Source organism: Camelus bactrianus, chromosome 32 (genome assembly GCF_048773025.1).
Source record: "Camelus bactrianus isolate YW-2024 breed Bactrian camel chromosome 32, ASM4877302v1, whole genome shotgun sequence".
NCBI classification, from domain to species: Eukaryota; Metazoa; Chordata; class Mammalia; order Artiodactyla; family Camelidae; genus Camelus; species Camelus bactrianus.
In genome coordinates, this window is record NC_133570.1 from 6,816,194 (window position 1) to 6,834,240 (window position 18,047).

The following is an 18,047-nucleotide window of genomic DNA, read 5'->3' on the forward strand; positions in this document are numbered from 1 at the left end:
CAGCATCACACAGCTAAGGAGAAGGGCTGTGCCCTTGGTCACGATGTTCCCCTTCTCTGGAGCCTTTGATTACACACCTGTGCCCTCCCAAATCACTGTGTGATTGCAGGCAAGTCACTCAGACTTTCTGTGCCTCCGTCTCCTCATTGGTGAAATAAGCATGATAGTAGTACCCAACTCATAAGGTTGTTGTGATGATTAAATGAGATGATACGTGCAGGGTGCTTAGAATGGTGCCTGGCACTCGCCCAGCACTCAAGAAGACTAGTCATCACTATTGCTGCATCTACAACTACTGTGGCTGCTGCTGTAGTGATGTGATTCTCGTGTTAAAAGTACTAGTTTCTTCCCTTCATTCTGTCCTGTTAATAAGCCTTTTCCTTCCCCATCCTTGATTTTTTTTTTCCTTTAAAATTAAAAAAGAAAGAAAGAAGTTAAGAAGGACCTTGGAAGTTCTGGTTTCTGCTTGACTGTCAAGGTAAAGGCTGTCAGGAGAGTTGTAGCTGTCTGTTAGTTTGGCCTGGTTGGGAGCCTTAAGGTGTATGGAACTTACGATCTGGTAGGGAGCTTAGTGGAGAAACTTTTCTGTTAATCAGTTCTGTGTTATCTGTCCATCAGGACCCTCGGTTGTAAATGACAGAAAAACAGCTACAAACTAACTTAAGCAAAAATGGGTATTTATTGGCTCATATAGTTGAAAACTCCCAGGGTACACAGGCTTCAGGCATAGCAGGATCAAAGTGTCCACACAATGTCTCCAACTTTAGTTCTTTTCTATATGTTGTCTCTTCTCTCTGTCAGCTTCGTTCTGAGGCAGTGTTCTCCCCAGCACATGGTAACTCTGGAAGTACATCATTATTCTTCATTCCACAGAGAGAAACATTCTCAATACTTCCACAGAATCCTAGAATAATATTTAGTAGGCTGACTTGGGTCACACATTTACTCTTGAAACAATCATTTGACCAGAGCAATTGATTCCCAGTTGACCAGGCTTGAATCATTGTGGAACCTTTGAAGCTGTTGGTACAGGCCATGGAGTCACCTTTCACACAGAAAGATGGGTTCCAGACATAAATCAGGCTGCTGTTCTCAGACTAAAGGAACGTAGATTATAAGCCAGCCAAAGAAAGCATCTGACCTTCTGAGTGGCCTTGGGATAAGTGAAATAAACAGTGACCTCTAGCTAATATTTATTGAGTGCCAACCATTTTCTAGAAAGTTCTAGGTTCTGGAGTCCAGCAGTAAACAAGAAAGGCAAAGCCATGGCTCTGACAAGTTAAGAGAAACTGATGCCTCTGTGCCCTTGCACGTCTTTTCTGAGCACTGTAGGACACAGGGCTGTCACACTCTCTCTTCTCACACAGGTTGGAGTCTCAGGAAGCCAGGGGAGTGGGCTATATAGTCCCCTTTGTTTGGCCCAGCCTGGGCTTCATTCAGGACACAATATGTGGACATTGCAAGGTTGTACCTGTAACTTTTAGCCCCTCTCTGGAAAATCCAGATCACCAATTTTAGCTCTACTTGGAACCACTGCCTAACTTGGACAAATTAGTAAGCCTTTCTGAGCCTTCATTTTCTCATTGGGGAAATCAAATGGTTGGAACAGGTGGCCAGTGATGAGTGCCATTTTCAGCACTAGCATCCAGTGCACCTCAAAGCAGGGCCTGTAGGGGTGTGATAGGTCATGAGACGTGGAAAAGGGGGAGGATGTGATACACGGCACTCAGCCTGTCCTTGGCGGTGGGGAGACGGGGGAGTGGTGAGGACTGTGGCGCGCTGGCGAGCCTGTCTCCTGTCCGAAGTTGCACTGAGTTGTTACCAGGAGAGAAGACAGACCCAGGGCTATGAGAGTGTCCAGTTCTTCATGAGATTCTGGAAATTTTTATTTTGTTCTGAAATCTCCTGGCTCTAAAATGTTGGCATCTCATTCAAATAGTTTTAAACACAGTGTGGGCCAAGCAAAATACATCGGTGGCCAGATGTCACACAAGAGGGACTTTGTGCTCTAGCGACTGGAGTGGGGACGGGGTCTGTGCTAGCACTGTCCCTCATGTCCCCCCACCGAGGAAGGGCCCTTGTCTCTGGGGAGACAATTAATTTCAGTGCCTCCAAACTAAAGAGTGTTCAAGGAGAGATAATTGTCAAAGTTGGTGTCACTGAATCTGTTAAAACCGCTCTCTGGGCCAAGGCCCGAAATCTGGAATATTCCAGCTGGTGTCAGACCTCGGTGCTGCGTCGGCAGGTGCAGCCGAGCCCCCCAGGTCCGCCACTAAGAGCTGGGGAACATCTCTGAGTCTGCAGCCCCTGCGGCAGTCGGCTTCTGTGCTTGGGTGGGGAGCCACGTCAGGTTGCCGGGACCGCCGTGACGAAGTACACAGAGCGGGCAGCTTAAACAGCAGGCACATGCTGTCTCGCAGCTCAGGAGGCCAGAAGTCCGAGAGCAAGGCGTTGGGAGGGCTGCTTCCTTCCAAGGGCCTGGAAGGAAACTGTCCCACGTCTCTCTCCTGGCTTGGGTGGTTGGCTGACAACCTTGGACGTTCCTTGGCTTGTAGTGCAGCACCTGTCTGCCTTCACGTTCCCATGGTGTTCTTCCTGTTTGCGGGTCTGTCTCTGGGTCCGAATTTCCCCCTCTTTATAAGGACACTAGTCATACCGCGTTACGACTCCAGTGTATCTTTTTTTGGAGGGGGCACGATTCAACACCCATAACGGGTGCAGGCTGAACAGAGTCCCTGTGGCTTTGCCTGGGCCACCCCTCCAGCTCCCATCAGCTTCCTGCAAAGCTCTTGTGCTCTGGCCCCTCGGCTCCCACCGCCCCCGACCTCAGCCACGCTCATGGGGCTCCAGTCCCAGAGTCTTTCTGTTTCCTCCCCTCTCCCACCTCTTTCCTGGCACGGGGCCTTCTCAGAAGCTGTTTCCTCCTCCTGGAACAAGGTCCTGCCCCCGTAGCACCTACCCTCCCTGTAGGTCTCAGCCTAAACATAATTTCTCCAAGGGAGGGCTTCCTTGACCACCCCCCCGCCCCCACTGCCAATCAGGTCTCCCCCGGCGCCCTCTGTCCTCTTTATCTCTTTACCTCATCCTGGTTTTCTCCCCCAGTTTGTGCTTATAGAGTCACTTGTGCACTTACTTGTTAAAAAAAAATCTGTTGTGTTTATCTGACACATAGAAGGTCCCCAGTAATTACTTATTGAAAGAACAAGCAGGTGAGTGAATTTCTTTTAGGCCCTCCCTGGGCCTCAGTTTCCCCAAGTGAGAGAGGATGTGACAGTCCAAGCCTGTTATCCCAGGGAGGACATCGTCCCTGGCCTTGGCAGGATCCTCACAGCTGTTTTGGGCCCTTTTGTTGTCTGTGGTGTCCCAGACCTCATGGGACCCCACAAAGAATGTGTCATGGGTCAGGATGTGTCCCTGGCCCACCCGCTGGCTACTTGCTACACTGTGGCTTCTGTGGTGGCTCTGTATTTGGTAAGCAGGCGCAGGTTGGAAATAGTCCCCAGGAAATGGGAAAGTGTTTCCTAGAGGCCTGTGCTTTTGGCTTCCTGGCAGAGGAAGGAACCTTCCCTTTATCCTGGCCTGGAGCCTAGTCCATCTGCTCCAGGAAGGGTCTGGTCCTCTGTTGTGCTGCCTGTGAGAGGGGAGGGGAGCTCGGGGCGGCCAGCCAAGGGGGTGGGGAGGCCTTTAGGGGTGGAGAAGGACCCAGGATTGGGGCAGGAGGTTCGGGGAGAGGGCTCTTGGCATTTTGTCAAACGCAGGTACCCCCAAATCGAATGCTGAGCTGTCCCTCCCTCTCAGAGGACCTGTGAGGATTAAATGATGACCCGGGCAGAGCAGTTAGCCATGCTTGGTAAGTAAGTACTCAGTCAGTGTTCGCTGTTGTAATACAAACCGTTGTCTTTTGTATGATTTTGTTTTCTTCCGGGAGTGTTGATAGCTCTCATCAGATCCTCAAAAGGCCTGTGACCTCATGGGATCTGTGGCCTCAAAACCGGTCAGAACACTGGCTTGGATTCTGTGGGTCAGTGGTGGAAGATGCTTCGTCAGGCTGAATGGCCAAGCCCTTGTCTGCCAGGCCTCGCTGCAGGCCAGTGAGTGGTCTCCAGGTGACCTCGAGGCACTGAGGACTGGGTGCCATGGGGCTCTTTTCTGAGACCTGGACACAGCCACCCCGCCAGTTCAGAGGCCCCCACCTCCTCCCAGCTGGCACATTTTTTTCCTCTCCTCAGGCCTCAAGGCTCGGGCCAGACGCCAGCTTGTCAAGGAGACTGATTAAAGCAGCTTTGCTGGGGGCGAATGGCTTGGTGTCCTTGGCCTAGAGTGGAGATCGATAAGCAATTGTTTTTCTGTTGGCAAGAAAAAAAATTCTCCATTAACTTTCTCTGGTGCTGCCAGACTAGTTTTCTTTTCAGGAACTCTGCAGGCCTGTCAGAGGTGGCTCCGGGAGGGAGGCCAGTGAAACTTCTCCCTGCCCTGGGGGATGTAGGCCCACGCCACCAGGGCTGCAGAACACTCACAGGAAGAGGAACACATTCTGGAACACAGCCTGGCAGGTAGTAGACATTCTGTAGGTATTTGTTGAAAGAAGAACTTTTTGAGCACTTAACCATGCACCAGACATGAATGTTGAGTTCTTAGCTCAGTTAAGCCTCATGGCTCTCAGGTGTGTACCCATTTTATAGATGAGAAAACTGAGGCTGAGAGCAGCTAACTCACTGGTCCGTAGTTGAACTTCAGGGGCCCTGCTTCTCTGCTTCTGGGAAATAAGGATCATAAAAAGTATATGTAAAATAATAGCAGCTGGGACCACAGGGAACATTGAAGTTAGGTTGTATTCTTTCGCTGATGGGGAAGCCAAGACAGGGACACATTTAATGATTTCTTTCTCAGATGCAGCAAGGATGGGATAGAGGATTAGGAGGGAGGGCCACCTGCTCCCCTGCCTCCTCATGCCCCATAGATGGCTCTCAGGCCTTTTCCTAACTCCTGTTGTAGGTACAGTTACTTTCTTTCAAAAACTCGTTTCTGAATAGTTACTATTTGCACACTTTCTTTTTCAAAAGTAAAAGTAAATACAGTGAAAATTAAATCCCTGCCACCCTGTCCCCCTACTTCTGCAAACCAGTTGTTTTCTCTTGAGGCCACTATTACCATTTTCTTGCGTATCCTTCCAGAAATATGCTATGCGTATTCGATTATGTCCGCGTGTGTGGCCCTTTCCCCCTTGGCCGACAGCAGTACACTAATGCTTTGGTTTTTTCCAAGTAACGGCATGCCTTGGAGCTAATTCATATTAGGAGGTACAGAGTCACCTCTTTTGAAATAAATGCATGATTTTCTCCTGGGCTACATGTACCTCATTGTATTTACTTGGTCCCCCATGAATAGTCATTTCAAACCACACTACCAAAATAATCTTGTACATGTATCATTTTTTATGGCTGAGATTGTCTGTAGGATGAATACTCACTCATGTGCAGAATAGCTAACTCAAAGGTATGTGCTTTTGGAATTTGGTTAGATATTGGTGAATTTCCCTTCATAAGGATGGTACTAATTCATATTCCCCGTAGCCTCATCAAAATAATGCTGTTAAATCCAACTTATTAAAAAAAATGCTAGTATTATACTTTTTGTCTTTGCCAATCTGATAGTTGGAAAAAAGGTATTTCATTGTAGCTTTATTATTATTTTCTTAATTTTGGTAAACAATATATAACATAAAATTCACCATTTAAACGATTTTTAGGTGTGCAATTCAGTGGCGTTAATTATACTCAGAATGTTGTGTAACCACCACCACCATCCATTTCCAGAACTTTTTCATCACCCCAAACAGGAACTCTGTACCCTTAAGCAATGATTCCCCATTCCCCTCTCCCCTAGTCCCCAGTAACCTCTATTCTAAACTTTCTGTCTCTGAATTTGTCTATTCTAGGTACCTGGTATAAGTGAGGTCATATAATATTTACCCTTTAATATCTGGCTTGTTTCACTTAGCATGTTTTGAAGGCTCATTCATGTTGTAGTATGTGTCAGAACTTTATTCCTTTTTGTGGTTGAATAGTGTTCTGCTATGTGGATAGACCCCATTCTGTTTATCCATTCTTCCACTGATGGACACTTGGGTTGTTTCCATCTTTTGCCTATAGTGAATAATGCTGCTGTGAACATGGATGTATAAGAAAGTGTGTGTTTGAGTCCCTGCTTTCCATTCTTTTGGGTATATGCATAGAAGGGGAACTGCTGGGTAAAATGGTAATTTTACATTTAACTTGTTGAGGACCCACCAACCATGTCATTGTAGTTGAATTTGTACCTCTCTTACCATAGCTGATGCTGAGCATCTTGTCACATGACTGAGTGACTTTGTCATTCCTTTATAATGAGCTCTGCGTTCATGAGTTGTGCCATGTCTGTGTTGGGACACTGTTGTTATTTCCTTAATGCCTTTCCCATTGGTCTTTCCCTGCTCCCCACCTGCCCACGTCACTGTCCAGATTGCCTGCGTAGAAGCAGTTCCATAAATACATCTTGCAGGACTGTCCCAAGAGGTAGCATTTGTCTGTCCCTCAACCAGGTCCTCTAGGAAGCACTGGCTTTCTGGTCCCATCTGTACTTTCCTCTGTATCCTCCCACTGCCACCCAGTGTCATAAACAGATATCATTTTATTCATTCATAAAATCTCTCTGCTCAGCACTCACTGTTTTCCTGGCACCTTGGTAACGTGGGTGATGAGCACGGAGCTGCCATCGTCTGCATCTGTGGATGTACTCCCTAAATTCCAGTGGTACCTGTGACATTTGTCCAGTAGAATTTGTCAAACACACGAACCAAAGGTTAATATTCTGTCCCAGGGAAAGAAGGAATTGACAGTCTAAGGGAGTGTGTCAATCTTTTTTTTCCCCCCAAATTCACAGAACATAAAGTTTAACCATTTTAAAGTGCACAATTCAGTGGCATTTAGTACAGTCCCAGTGTTGTGCAACCACTGCTTTTATCTAGTTCCAGAACATTTCCACCACCCCAAAAGGAGGCCCCCACACTCGTCGGCAGCCACTCCGTGTTTCCGCCAACACCTCCCCAGTCCTAGGCAACCACTAATCTACTTTCTGTCTGATGGATTTGCCTGAAAAATTTGTATAAATAGAATCATACATATGTGACCTTTTGTGTCTGGCTTCTTTCACTTAGCATCATGTTTTTGAGATTTGTCGTGTGTTTGGTTCTTCGTTCCTTTCTATGGCTGAGTCACAGTCCATTGCGGGGACAGACCACGTTTTGCTTTTTCATTCATCTGTTAAGGGACACGTAGGTAGTCTCCCCTTTTGGCTGTCATGAATAGTGCTGTTTGGGCATGTTCCTAAGAATGGCATTGCTTGATTATATGGTGATTCTGTTTAATTTTTTTGAGGAACCACCAAGCTATCTGATGTTCACTTTTTAACCTCATGTTTGCCTTATGTCTAACAGGCAGCAGCTGGGGGCTGAACTAGGGTAGCATTAGGTAACGGATATATCCAGCCTGGCTCCTCAGACAACACAGACTGCTCTGGCTCACACACTCTCTGATGTGATTCCTGAACCCCACTCCTCAGTTGAGAATCATTGGCCTGAGGCCAGGCCAGGGGACTGGACTCCTGTGAGGGTGGTCTTTGCAGTAGGAGACTTGGACAAATCCCTCTCCCTCTCTTGAGCCTCAGTTTCCCCACTTACAAAATGGGGGCATAATGGCCAAGCAGCCACCTATGGTGCTTGTGAAATTTTCCTGACATGTGGAAGATACTTTGTAAACTGTAAAGTGCTTTCTGCATCATTGCTGTTATAAATGATGCAGCTCAGTGGTCGCCATACAGAAGCGTTTCATTTGGCCTGACTGGCATTTAAAAATATTTGATACAGTTGATAATTTTAAAATCAAGAGATCTCACCTAACTTCCGGGGGTTGGGGGGGTGGGGGAGGGGACCAGACAATATTTGGCCCAGATCTTTACTTATCGATTATTGACTTGGCCTGAAAGTAGCTGCCACCTCTGTGGTGGATAGGTGTTTGGTTTGAAGTTTTCTGATATTTGGTTTCTACAGAAATTAAGTTTGGGATTCTTGTGTGTGAGAAGGGGCTTTTACAATGAGGAAATGTGGAGTAAGCTCTTCTATATAGACTCAAAGAGATCCGCTCACGTCGTGTTTTGCAAGAGTTTTATAGGATGTCCACCCAAAGCAGGAGTGAGGCACGGGCCTGGGCCAGCAGGAGGACCCCGTTCCCTGGCCCCGCCCCACAGGGTGGGAGCAGCTGACCCTTCCTCTCCCCGCAGGTGGCGCCGCTGCCGGATGGGAGTGTCCCCGCGTGTCCGTGTCGCAGGAGCTCGGCACATGCACGATGTCATCATGCGTCTCTAGCCAGCTCAGCAACGACCGGGCCGCCCCCCAGGATGAGCTGGGGGGCGGAGGCGGCAGCAGCAGCAGCAGCAGCAGCGAAGGCCAGAAGCCCTGTGAGGCCCTGCGGGGCCTTTCTTCCCTGAGCATCCGCCTGGGCATGGAGTCCTTCATCGTGGTCACGGAGTGTGAGCCGACCTGCGCTGTGGACCCCGGCCTGGCCCGGGACCCACCTCTGGAGGCCGACGGCGGAGAGGTCCCCCTCGACGTCTCCGGGTCCCAGCCCCGGCCTCACCTCTCCAGTCGCAAGCTGTCTCTACAGGAGCGGTCCCAGCTGGATGCGAATGGGCGCTGCGTCTACCCGGGCCTGCCCCACTCGCCCGTGGGCTCCCCACAGTCCTCGCCACGGCTGCCCCGGCGGCCCACGGTGGAGTCGCACCACGTCTCCATCACCGGGATGCAGGTGCGTCCGCGGCGGTCCTTGGTGCCCTGCCTGTGCGCGCAGCATCTCTGCAGTGGGTTGGGCTCCCGAGAAGGATTCTAGTGCAACCACTTGATTTGGGAGGTGACCCCAGGAAACCCTGAAAGAAGTCAACAAACGGTGCCTGGTGGAGACGATTACTACCACGAGGAACCCTGGGAGGGAGCGTAGGCCAGGAGCCTGAGTTATTACACCCCAGGGCCTGGGAGCTGGACCTTCTGCACCGACTGCTGGTACTCCCTGGTGAGGGCTGCTGGCAGGGAGTGACCCTCCCTGAGTGTGGACAGAGCATCTCGGGGCCAGAGGGAGCCTCTAGCAAAGAGCTGCGGGTGCTGACGCTTGGAAGTTATGCTGGGGGCTCTGAAATGGAGATGGTGGGTCAGCGCCTAACAGCAGAGCCCAGCTGCTGAGTGTTTGCCTTTCCAGGCACTGTGCTGTCTGTGCATGTCTCACCTGATCCTTACCATGAACTTCTGGGGGGTAGTTGGAACTCAGATCCCCAGCAGGGTTCACAGGCCCCTGCCCCGCCTCCCGCCCCATCTCCTACCTTTGTGCTGCCAACTCACAGAGGTCCGAGCATACTTCCTCCTTTGTATTTCTCAAATGTCCAAGCTCATTCCCTCCATTAAGCCTTTACCCTTGCTGTTCCCTCTGCTTGGAAACCCTTCCACCCTCTCTGTCCTGTTGTCCTGTTGACTCCTCTTAACAGTCCTTGTCGCCATTTGATTATCTGTGTGTGTGTTGTTTTTTGCCTGTCTCCCCTCAGTGAGGATGTTGGCTCTATAGGAACAGCCCTGTCTGCCAGTGTCCCCAGCACCCAGCATGGTGCCTGGGGCAGAGCAGATCAAAAATATTTGTTGAAGGAAGGAAGGAATTTAATTGGGAAGAGCCTGGAAATCAGGAATGGCTTTCTAAAGGGGCTGGTATTTAACTGTATTTTGAGGGCTAGGTAGAATTTTCACAATTGGAGATGAGTTCACTGCAGGGCATGAGTGGAGGAGGCCCCAAGGTAGAAGGCAGGAGCCCATTTTTATTGTTGTTTCATTTCCTAGTTTATTAACTAGCCATAGGCCACCTAGGTGACAGAGGTAGTCTCATTCCTGTAATATTTTAGTTTTAAAATTTTGATTACCATAATCCAGTTAAGTACCAGCTATGTAGACTAACATATCCCTTTCCATGGGATTCGAGATAGGTCAGGGATTCAGTTAATTGGAGTGTGGGGCCCAAAAAGGGGGGCACTGTGGCAACAGGGCTGGAGGGAGAGTTTGGGTTTGTATCAGTTAGAACTGAGTCAGCTTAGAGAAACTGAGATCCCCCAACAACAGTGGCTTTAACACAAAAGAGTTTATTTATCATGTAAAACATATCTAGAACTAGGGTTTTGGGATTGGTGTGGTGATTCTGTTATTACTTTTGGCCTTAAAACCTCATGATCTCAAGATGGCTGCTGTGGCTCTAGCATTCACAGCTCCATCATCCTTCCAGGCAAGAAGAAGGAGCAGGGAAGGACAAAAGATTTCTGCCTCCTGAGTCAGTCCTCTTTCCTGGAAGCTCTACCTAACAACTTCTGCCTGCCTCCCACTAGCCAGAATACAGTCACGTGCCACCCTAGCTGTAAGAGAGGCTGGGAAATGAAGTTTTCCATCCTGGAATGTTGCCACCCAGAATTCCTGCTATAAGGAAGAAAGGAGACATTGGTATTTGGTGGGCAACTAGGTGACTCTATCAAGTTCAGAGCTTTAGAGGGTTTGAAGGCCAGGCCACGAAGTCAGGACTTGACCCTGGAAGCAGCAGGGAGCTGGGGCTGACATGGTCAGAGTGGACTCTTGGAAGCTGAGTCCAGCAGTGTGCGGGGGTTGGATTAGGAGACAGCGAGGCCCCTTCGGATAGCTCTGCAGGGTCCTACCTCTGCCTGTCACATCCCTCCAGGACTCAGGGGAATGAAAACAATACTGGAGAGAAACACAAAACAAACTAAAAAGTCCACCAGTGAGGGGCAAGCTCTGGGGGCCGGGGAGTGCTATACAGCAGGTCAGAGACACAGGTCTGATGTGGAACTATGTCTGGCGAAGGAAGTTGAGAAATAAATGATTTAGTGAGACACCATTTATGCCTCCCCCAGCCCCATCCCAAAACAGTACTCTGCATTTTCTTTTCTGCAGGTGCATTTACATAGAAAAAAGGCCTGGAAATTTATACACCAAACTGACGTCAAGGTTCAGGGAGAGGGATAGAATTGGGGTGGGGGGCGTTCAAGGGAAATGTTGGGCTACTCTGTAATGCTTGAAGCTTTGCTTTCTGTCATGTTTCTTTTCCCAGTTTTACTTCTTATGTCAGTTAACATTTCCCCACTAAGTGTATTGAGCTATAATTGAAGTAAAATAAGCCACATATTTCAAGTGAGCAGCACGATCAGTTTTGAGGTATGCATACGTCTGTAATACCGTCACCCCAATCAAGATGGCAGGCATTTCCGACACCCCCAACGACGCACCCCTCCCTCACCTCCCCTTTCCTGGGCCGTGGCTGACCTGCTTTTTACCATTCTAGATTAGCTTGCAAGTTCTAGAATTTAATGAGTGAAACCATTCAGTATGTACTCTTTTTAGTTTAGCTTCTTTCACAGCAGCATGATTTTGAGATTTATCCACATTGTGGCAGCAGTTCATTCCTTTTTATTGCTAAATAGTGTTCCACTCTACTGGTATACCATGGTTTGTTTATTCATTTACCTGTTGATGGACATTTGTATTGTTTCCCGTTTCTCACTATTATGAATGAAGCTGTTATGAACATTCACATACAAGTCCTTCCAAGTTCTCATTTCTCTTGAGTAAACTCCTGGGTGTAGAATGGCTGCGTCATAGAAGAGGGACTTGTTAAGAAACTGCCAAACTGTTTTCCAAAGAGGCTGCCCCACTTGTAAATTCCCACCAGCAATGTGTGAAGGTTTCATTTGCCCTATGTTCTGACCACACTTGGTTTGCTCAGTCTGTTTGATTCCAGTCAGTCTGATGGGTGTGGTGTTAATTTGCATTTCCCTGGTGAGTAACGATGTTGAGCATTTTTCATGTGCTTATTGATCGTTTGTGTATCTTTTTTGGAAAAATATCTTTTTAAATCTTTTGCCCATTTTTTAATGGGATTGTCTTTTTATTAATAAGCTGTAGGAGTCTTTGTATAATCTGGATACCAGTCCTTTGTCCAATTTAAGTGTTGCAAATGGTTTCTCTCAGTCTGTGGCTTACCTTCTGTTTTCTTAATAGTGTTTCAAGGAGCCAAAGTTTTAATTTTGATTGAAATCCATTTGTCATTTGTTTCTTTCTATATTTTGTACTGTTTGCACAAAAAAGAACGTTTGAGAAACTATTAAGAAAGCTTTGTCTGCCCTAAGGTCACTCACATTTTCTCCTCTTGTATCACTCTACATTTTTTATAGGATAACATAGTAATGGATTATTGTTCAATTTAAAATTAACTTTTAAAAAGTGGGAACAACCTTTAAAAAGGGGTATTAAAAGAGTATATACTGTATGATTATGTTTTTACAATGTGCGCGAACTGCTGGTAAACCTTAGTATAACAGTTGCCCTGGAGATGGGCCAGTGATGGGGAGATGCGTCTGGGGAGCTGAGAGTGTTCTCTTTCTTGATTTGGGTCCTGTTTAGTTTGTGAAAAATGTACCTAGCTGCAAACTTAAAATTCATATTCTATGTATTTCTACTTACTTTCCAGGACTGTGTACAGCTAAATCAGTACACTCTGAAGGATGAAATTGGAAAGGTAAGTACCCCAGGAGCCAGGGCGGTGTTCCATACCTACCAAGGATGTCACAGGTACAGGGGAGGGAACCCTGCGAGAGCTGGCAGTGGGAGAGGAGTCCTTGGAGGTGAGGCAGGGGGGTGGGGATTGTTTGTCATTAATGGTCCATCTGTTTTGTTTTTGTATCATACTGAGTTTCTGCAAAAGCTCACAAAGCTTCCAGGGAAATCCCACATCACCAGCATTAATGTTGTTTTTCTTCCCTTTAAAGTACTCTCACATCTATTTTTGCTTTTATATCAGCCAATGGGCAGTATCATTGCAGGAGTCAAAAACTCAAATGCCAATAGAGAGCAAGCGAATAATATAAATGAGCAAAGTGTGCTAGGTATAAGACAGTAGGGAGTGGTGAGGACTGTGGTCAACTGTTAACATGTGGAAATGAGGGTTCCAGGAATGAAGCAGGCTAGGTATGAGAGTAGAGAGTAGCGTGGACTGTGGCAAACCGTTAACATATGGAAATGATTTCAGCACCATATGGCCAGATCTTCTAGTTTTTTCAAAAGAGGCTGAGAATCTGGATTTTTATATCCGAACTTTCTGTCTTTAAATGTTGGCCACTAATTCAGACTTTCTAAAAACTGCAGATGCAACAAAATACAGGGTAGATTTTGCCAACAGGCTACCAGTTAGCACCCTCTGTATTAGGATCCTCGTTTTGCAGATCATAACTTCTGGATAGTGTGTCACGGGCATCTCCCTTTATCCAGGGCTCCTATGGCGTGGTCAAGTTGGCCTACAATGAAAATGACAATACCTACTACGTGAGTATCCAGATCCCCCCTCCCGTCCCAATCCTTGTCCAAAAAAAAATGCCTTCTTTCCAGCCCTTGGCTTCCGGGAAGGTTTTCTTAGCTGTTGTCTCACTTTATTCTTATGTCATGTTTATTTTGTGCGTTAGCGGGGAAGTGGGGAAGTGGGGAGTTGAAGGGATTGGCTCAGGAGGATTGAGTCAATAAATTCAGCAAACCTCTCATATCCTTACTCTGGGCTGCCATTTCTACATCCTCCACAGCACCGAGAACCAGGTGGTAGTGAAACAAATTACCCTTGTAGCTGAGGCTTTTGAATCAGTCCAAGGTGGGTTCAAATCTTGGCTCTCCCATGTGCCAGTTGCATGTCCTTGGGCAAGTGATGTAACTGCTGAACCTGTCCCCACGTGTTAAATCTCCCTCACCCATCACTCCTCCAGCTCACTCATGTCTTGATTCAGTGGTAGTGAATCCCAAGGCTTGTGGTCTCCCAGCAGGGAGAGCTGACCTGAAACCTTGGAAGTACCCTCAGGGCCGGAGGGAGGACCCCGGGAGTCTGGCCTCCACATAACCCATAGCTGCTTGACCCATTCTAATGACAAGATGCTCATGACATTGTTCGGAGGCTGCTGGGGCGTTGAGAGACTGGGCAAGCCTAGGAGTGAAAGAACTCTCCCTCCACCCTCCTCTCCATTTTAACCAGGACTCGGGGGCTTTTCTCCCACAGGCAATGAAGGTGTTGTCCAAAAAGAAGTTGCTCCGACAGGCGGGCTTTCCACGTGAGTTTGTTGGGCCACGGCCTTTGTTCTTAGATGCTGGTGCTGGGGCAGGACAGAGAAGATCCCACTGAATGGTGTCCCCTGCAGAGAGCGCCCTGGGTGGAGTCCCCAAAGATAGTGCTGGGCCTCCTGCTGAGGTTTTTAAATTCATTTTCTTCTAAAAATATTTATTAAAGTGATATAGGTATCAAGTCCAAAAATCCATTAGAGGAAAACAGTCTGACATTTCCTGAAAAAGCTAGACATGCTGTTATCATGTGACCCAGCAGCCTATTCCTGAGAGAATTGAAAACCCATCTTCACGCAAGCTTGTACAAGGCTCATAGCAGCACTGTTCATAATATCCAAAATGTAGAAACAACCCCAAATGCCTGTTAATGGATGAATGAATAAACAAAAGATGGTCTGTTTAGCCAGTGGAATATTATTCAGCAAAAAAAAAGAAATGAAATTCTGACACGTGCTACCACACAGATGATCTTGAAGACATTATGCCAAATGAAAGAATCTAGACACAAAAGACCACAACCACGTATTGTATGATTCCACTTATATGAAATGTCCAGAGCAGTTGAATCCATAGAGACAGAAAGCAGATTAGTGATTGCCCTGGGCTGAGGAGGGTAAGAGGGAGTCTGGGGGGCACTATTAGGTATGGGGTTTTTTTGGGGGGGGGCTTGAAAATGTTCTGCACTTAGTGGAGATGGTTGCATAACCTAAAGAATGTAAAAAAACCCCAAAACATTGGATTATACATTTTTAAATGATGAATTAAAAAAACTTAAATACCATAAGGCATTTCAATTACATCTACAGAAATTCAAGAGAACAGAAGGGCTTATAATGGAGCCCAACAGGTTCTTTCTGCACTCCTCCCTCTCCCTACAGTCAGCCCCTACTTTTAGCTCTTTTAGGAGCTGGTAATTACTGCTTGTGACCAGGTGTAGGTGAGCATGTCAAAGACTGCTCCAACGTAAGCTCCCTGCCAGCAGTGCTGAGCGAAATGTCAGCTTGCGCCAAAAAGAGAAAGCAGATAAGAAATAGAAACCCCATTCCATCACCGGCACTCCGGTTTATCCTGCTTATCTGACCTCTGAGTCAGATAACATCCTTGTGCTGTTCTTTCTTTTCGAGGGCGGAGGGGATTAGATTTACTTATTTATGTATTTTTAGAGGCGATACCAGGGATTGAACCCAGGACCTCCTGCACGCTAAGCATGCACTCTACCATTTGAACTGTACCCTCCTCCCTTATTTCTTGATTTATTAATTTTTCACATTTACTTCTGACTTCCTCTGAGGACAAATTAAACCACTCCTTACCTCCCATCCCCCGGTGAGGCAATGAGATGCTACCATGATGTTCAGCAACTTTGTTGTTACTGTCCTTGTCACTTTCTTCCTTTTTCCAGCAAACGTAACACGTGTCTTTCCTTTGAACTTGTCCCTCTGTTCACACCCCACTTCTGACATGTGCACCTCTGCTTTTACTTTTCCAAGGCTGACACATCTACACTCGGTTCTGTTCGTCACACGTAGACCCTTACTTACATATAGTACGTAATATAGGTGTTTTGACTATGGTCCTTTCCATCACTGTGGCCTTTTGACTATCAGTCACTGGAGGGCCAAGCCAGTCCTTGGTGTTTTTTTTTTTTCCCTCTCATCGACTCTTACTTCTTTTCCCATCCCTGACTTCATTTTATATCTCTGCTATTTCCGTGAGTTAAAGAGATGAGGAATAATGTTTTTGCCTGCCTCATGGAGTAGGAAAACTGGGCCCCACAGAGCGGATTGTTGAGATAGCCAAGCTAGAACCCAGACTTCTTTTCCTTGTACTTCAGTGAACTCTTGATTCTCACTGGGACCTGGGGCATGGGACAGGAAGGAGGGGGTTAACAGAAGGCTGGGCGAGGGGGCTGGGTCTTCAGCCTCACTAATTTTCAGCGGCAGAGAAGGCAGATGAAGAGAAATCTGTTTAAAGCTGCTGGTGGCATTAGCCACTCCAGCCCCGCTGAGACCCTTCCCCCTTGTTTGTCCTGCCTACAGCCCCCCTCTGCAGAGGAAAGTCTCTTTGTTCTGACCCTGGGATGGTTCATGTCTCCTCCAGGTCGCCCCCCACCCCGAGGCACCCGGCCGGCCCCCGGGGGCTGCATCCAGCCCAGGGGCCCCATTGAGCAGGTGTACCAGGAAATTGCCATCCTCAAGAAACTGGACCACCCCAATGTGGTGAAGCTGGTGGAGGTGAGGTGGCGGGACATGGAGGAGGGAGGGAGGAATGGTGACGGTCCAGTCCTGTCCCTGTTGTTACCGAAATGCCACCCCACTGGTTTCCAGCGAGAGCCGTGTCACATTAAACTGAGAGGTAGTTATTTCTCAGGCTCCTTCACCCTGTTATTTCGTGTAATCCTCACCCCTCCCTAGGACTGTTTATTAACTCCCATTGTAGAGATGAAGGAATTGAGACTCAGAAGGATACCGAGGCTTGCCTTTCACCCATTTCTGTGTTTTTGGAGCTGGTTCTCTTTCTCCTATGCATGTGTAGCTGTAGCACAAAAGCAGCCACTCGCAGGGAAACCAATGGACCTGGCTGTGTTTGGATTAACTCTACTTACAGAACAGATGGAGCACCTGCATGCTGGTGTTCGCCAACCCTGCTCCAGAGCAGCAATTCTCACCCTTTTTGGCCTCAGGGCCCTTTTATGCTCTTCAAAATTATTGAAGACTCCAAAAAACTTTTGCTTGTGGGGTTTATATTTATTACTGTTTATCACATTCAAATTTAAGACTGAGAAGTTTAAAAATTATTTTTTAATTCATTTAAAAACAACAATAATCCTACACATTAACATAAGTGATAATTTTTTAAAGAGAAATAACTATTTTCTGAAACAAATGTAGTGAGAAGAGTGATGTAGTTTTACATTTTTGCAAATGGTGCTGTTGTTGTTAATGTCTGGCTTCATAGAAGACAGTTGGATTCTCTTATCTGCTTCTGTATTCATCCTGTTGTGACATCACGTGTCATGTGGTTTCTGGAAAGTCCTTGTATACCGGTAGAGAATGAGAGTGAAGAAGGCAAATATAGTTTTGATTTTAGAGTTTTAGAATGAAAATAGTTTCGCTCTCATGGACTCCCTGAAAGCATCTTGGGGACCCCCAGAAGTCCCCAGACCACATCTGGAGTACCTCTGGTCCAGAGGACAAGGACTTGTAAACAGTGTGTGATAAAGTACTTTATTGGCTGTACCTTCAAGGTGCTATGAGAGTAAAGAGTGGGAGCAGCCAGCTCAGCCTGAAGGCTTTCAGGGGATGGCCTTTGTTGTTCCCTGGATGGAGAAGACAGGGAAGGGGACTGCAGGGGAAGGAATGGCATATGCAGAGGACTGGAGGCCTTTACTGGAGGGAGCACATCCTTGCCTTTGGTACATGTGAGAGTCATTAGGCACACCTTGCCTGGGGCCCACTGGGTACAGAACTCTAGGTAGGGAAGTTCCTGGATCTGACTTTTCCTCGAAGGGCAGGGCTTAGGAGGCTGGCTTGCCTGTCCTGGGCCTCTGCTTTGGGTCCATCTCTTTTTCAGGGCTCTTGTTCTGTGGCTCGTGGGTAGCTGGGGAATATGAGTGTGATTTGGAAAGAGGTGGGAGGACCAGGCTAGCAAGGAACCTGCCTTTGTTTCTCCCCAAAAGAAGAGAGATGATGGCTGGAAGCTATCTTCACCTGTCACACTGAGTTTCACAATTTCAACTAACTAAAAAAAAAAAAAATTACAGACAGTTCCAAAAAGCTGGAGTCAGCCATCTTAGAGGCAGCCCAAGGGCACTGGGTTTGCA

At 47.3% G+C, this 18,047-nt stretch overlaps 1 protein-coding gene across 5 annotated transcripts in view; it reads left to right on the forward strand.

Annotated features, from left to right (window-relative positions):
- CAMKK2 (calcium/calmodulin dependent protein kinase kinase 2) overlaps positions 1-18,047 on the forward strand; it is a 46,878-nt gene that overhangs the window by 6,199 nt on the left and 22,632 nt on the right. For all 5 annotated transcript variants that reach the window (XM_074356598.1, XM_074356602.1, XM_074356600.1 and 2 more), the window contains 5 exons: positions 8,317-8,840; positions 12,597-12,644; positions 13,394-13,447; positions 14,163-14,214; positions 16,325-16,458. In XM_074356598.1, coding sequence (XP_074212699.1) covers positions 8,382-8,840; positions 12,597-12,644; positions 13,394-13,447; positions 14,163-14,214; positions 16,325-16,458 — 747 coding nt within the window. In that variant the 5' untranslated portion in view covers positions 8,317-8,381. Of the gene's footprint in view, positions 1-8,316; positions 8,841-12,596; positions 12,645-13,393; positions 13,448-14,162; positions 14,215-16,324; positions 16,459-18,047 lie in introns of those variants that run through there.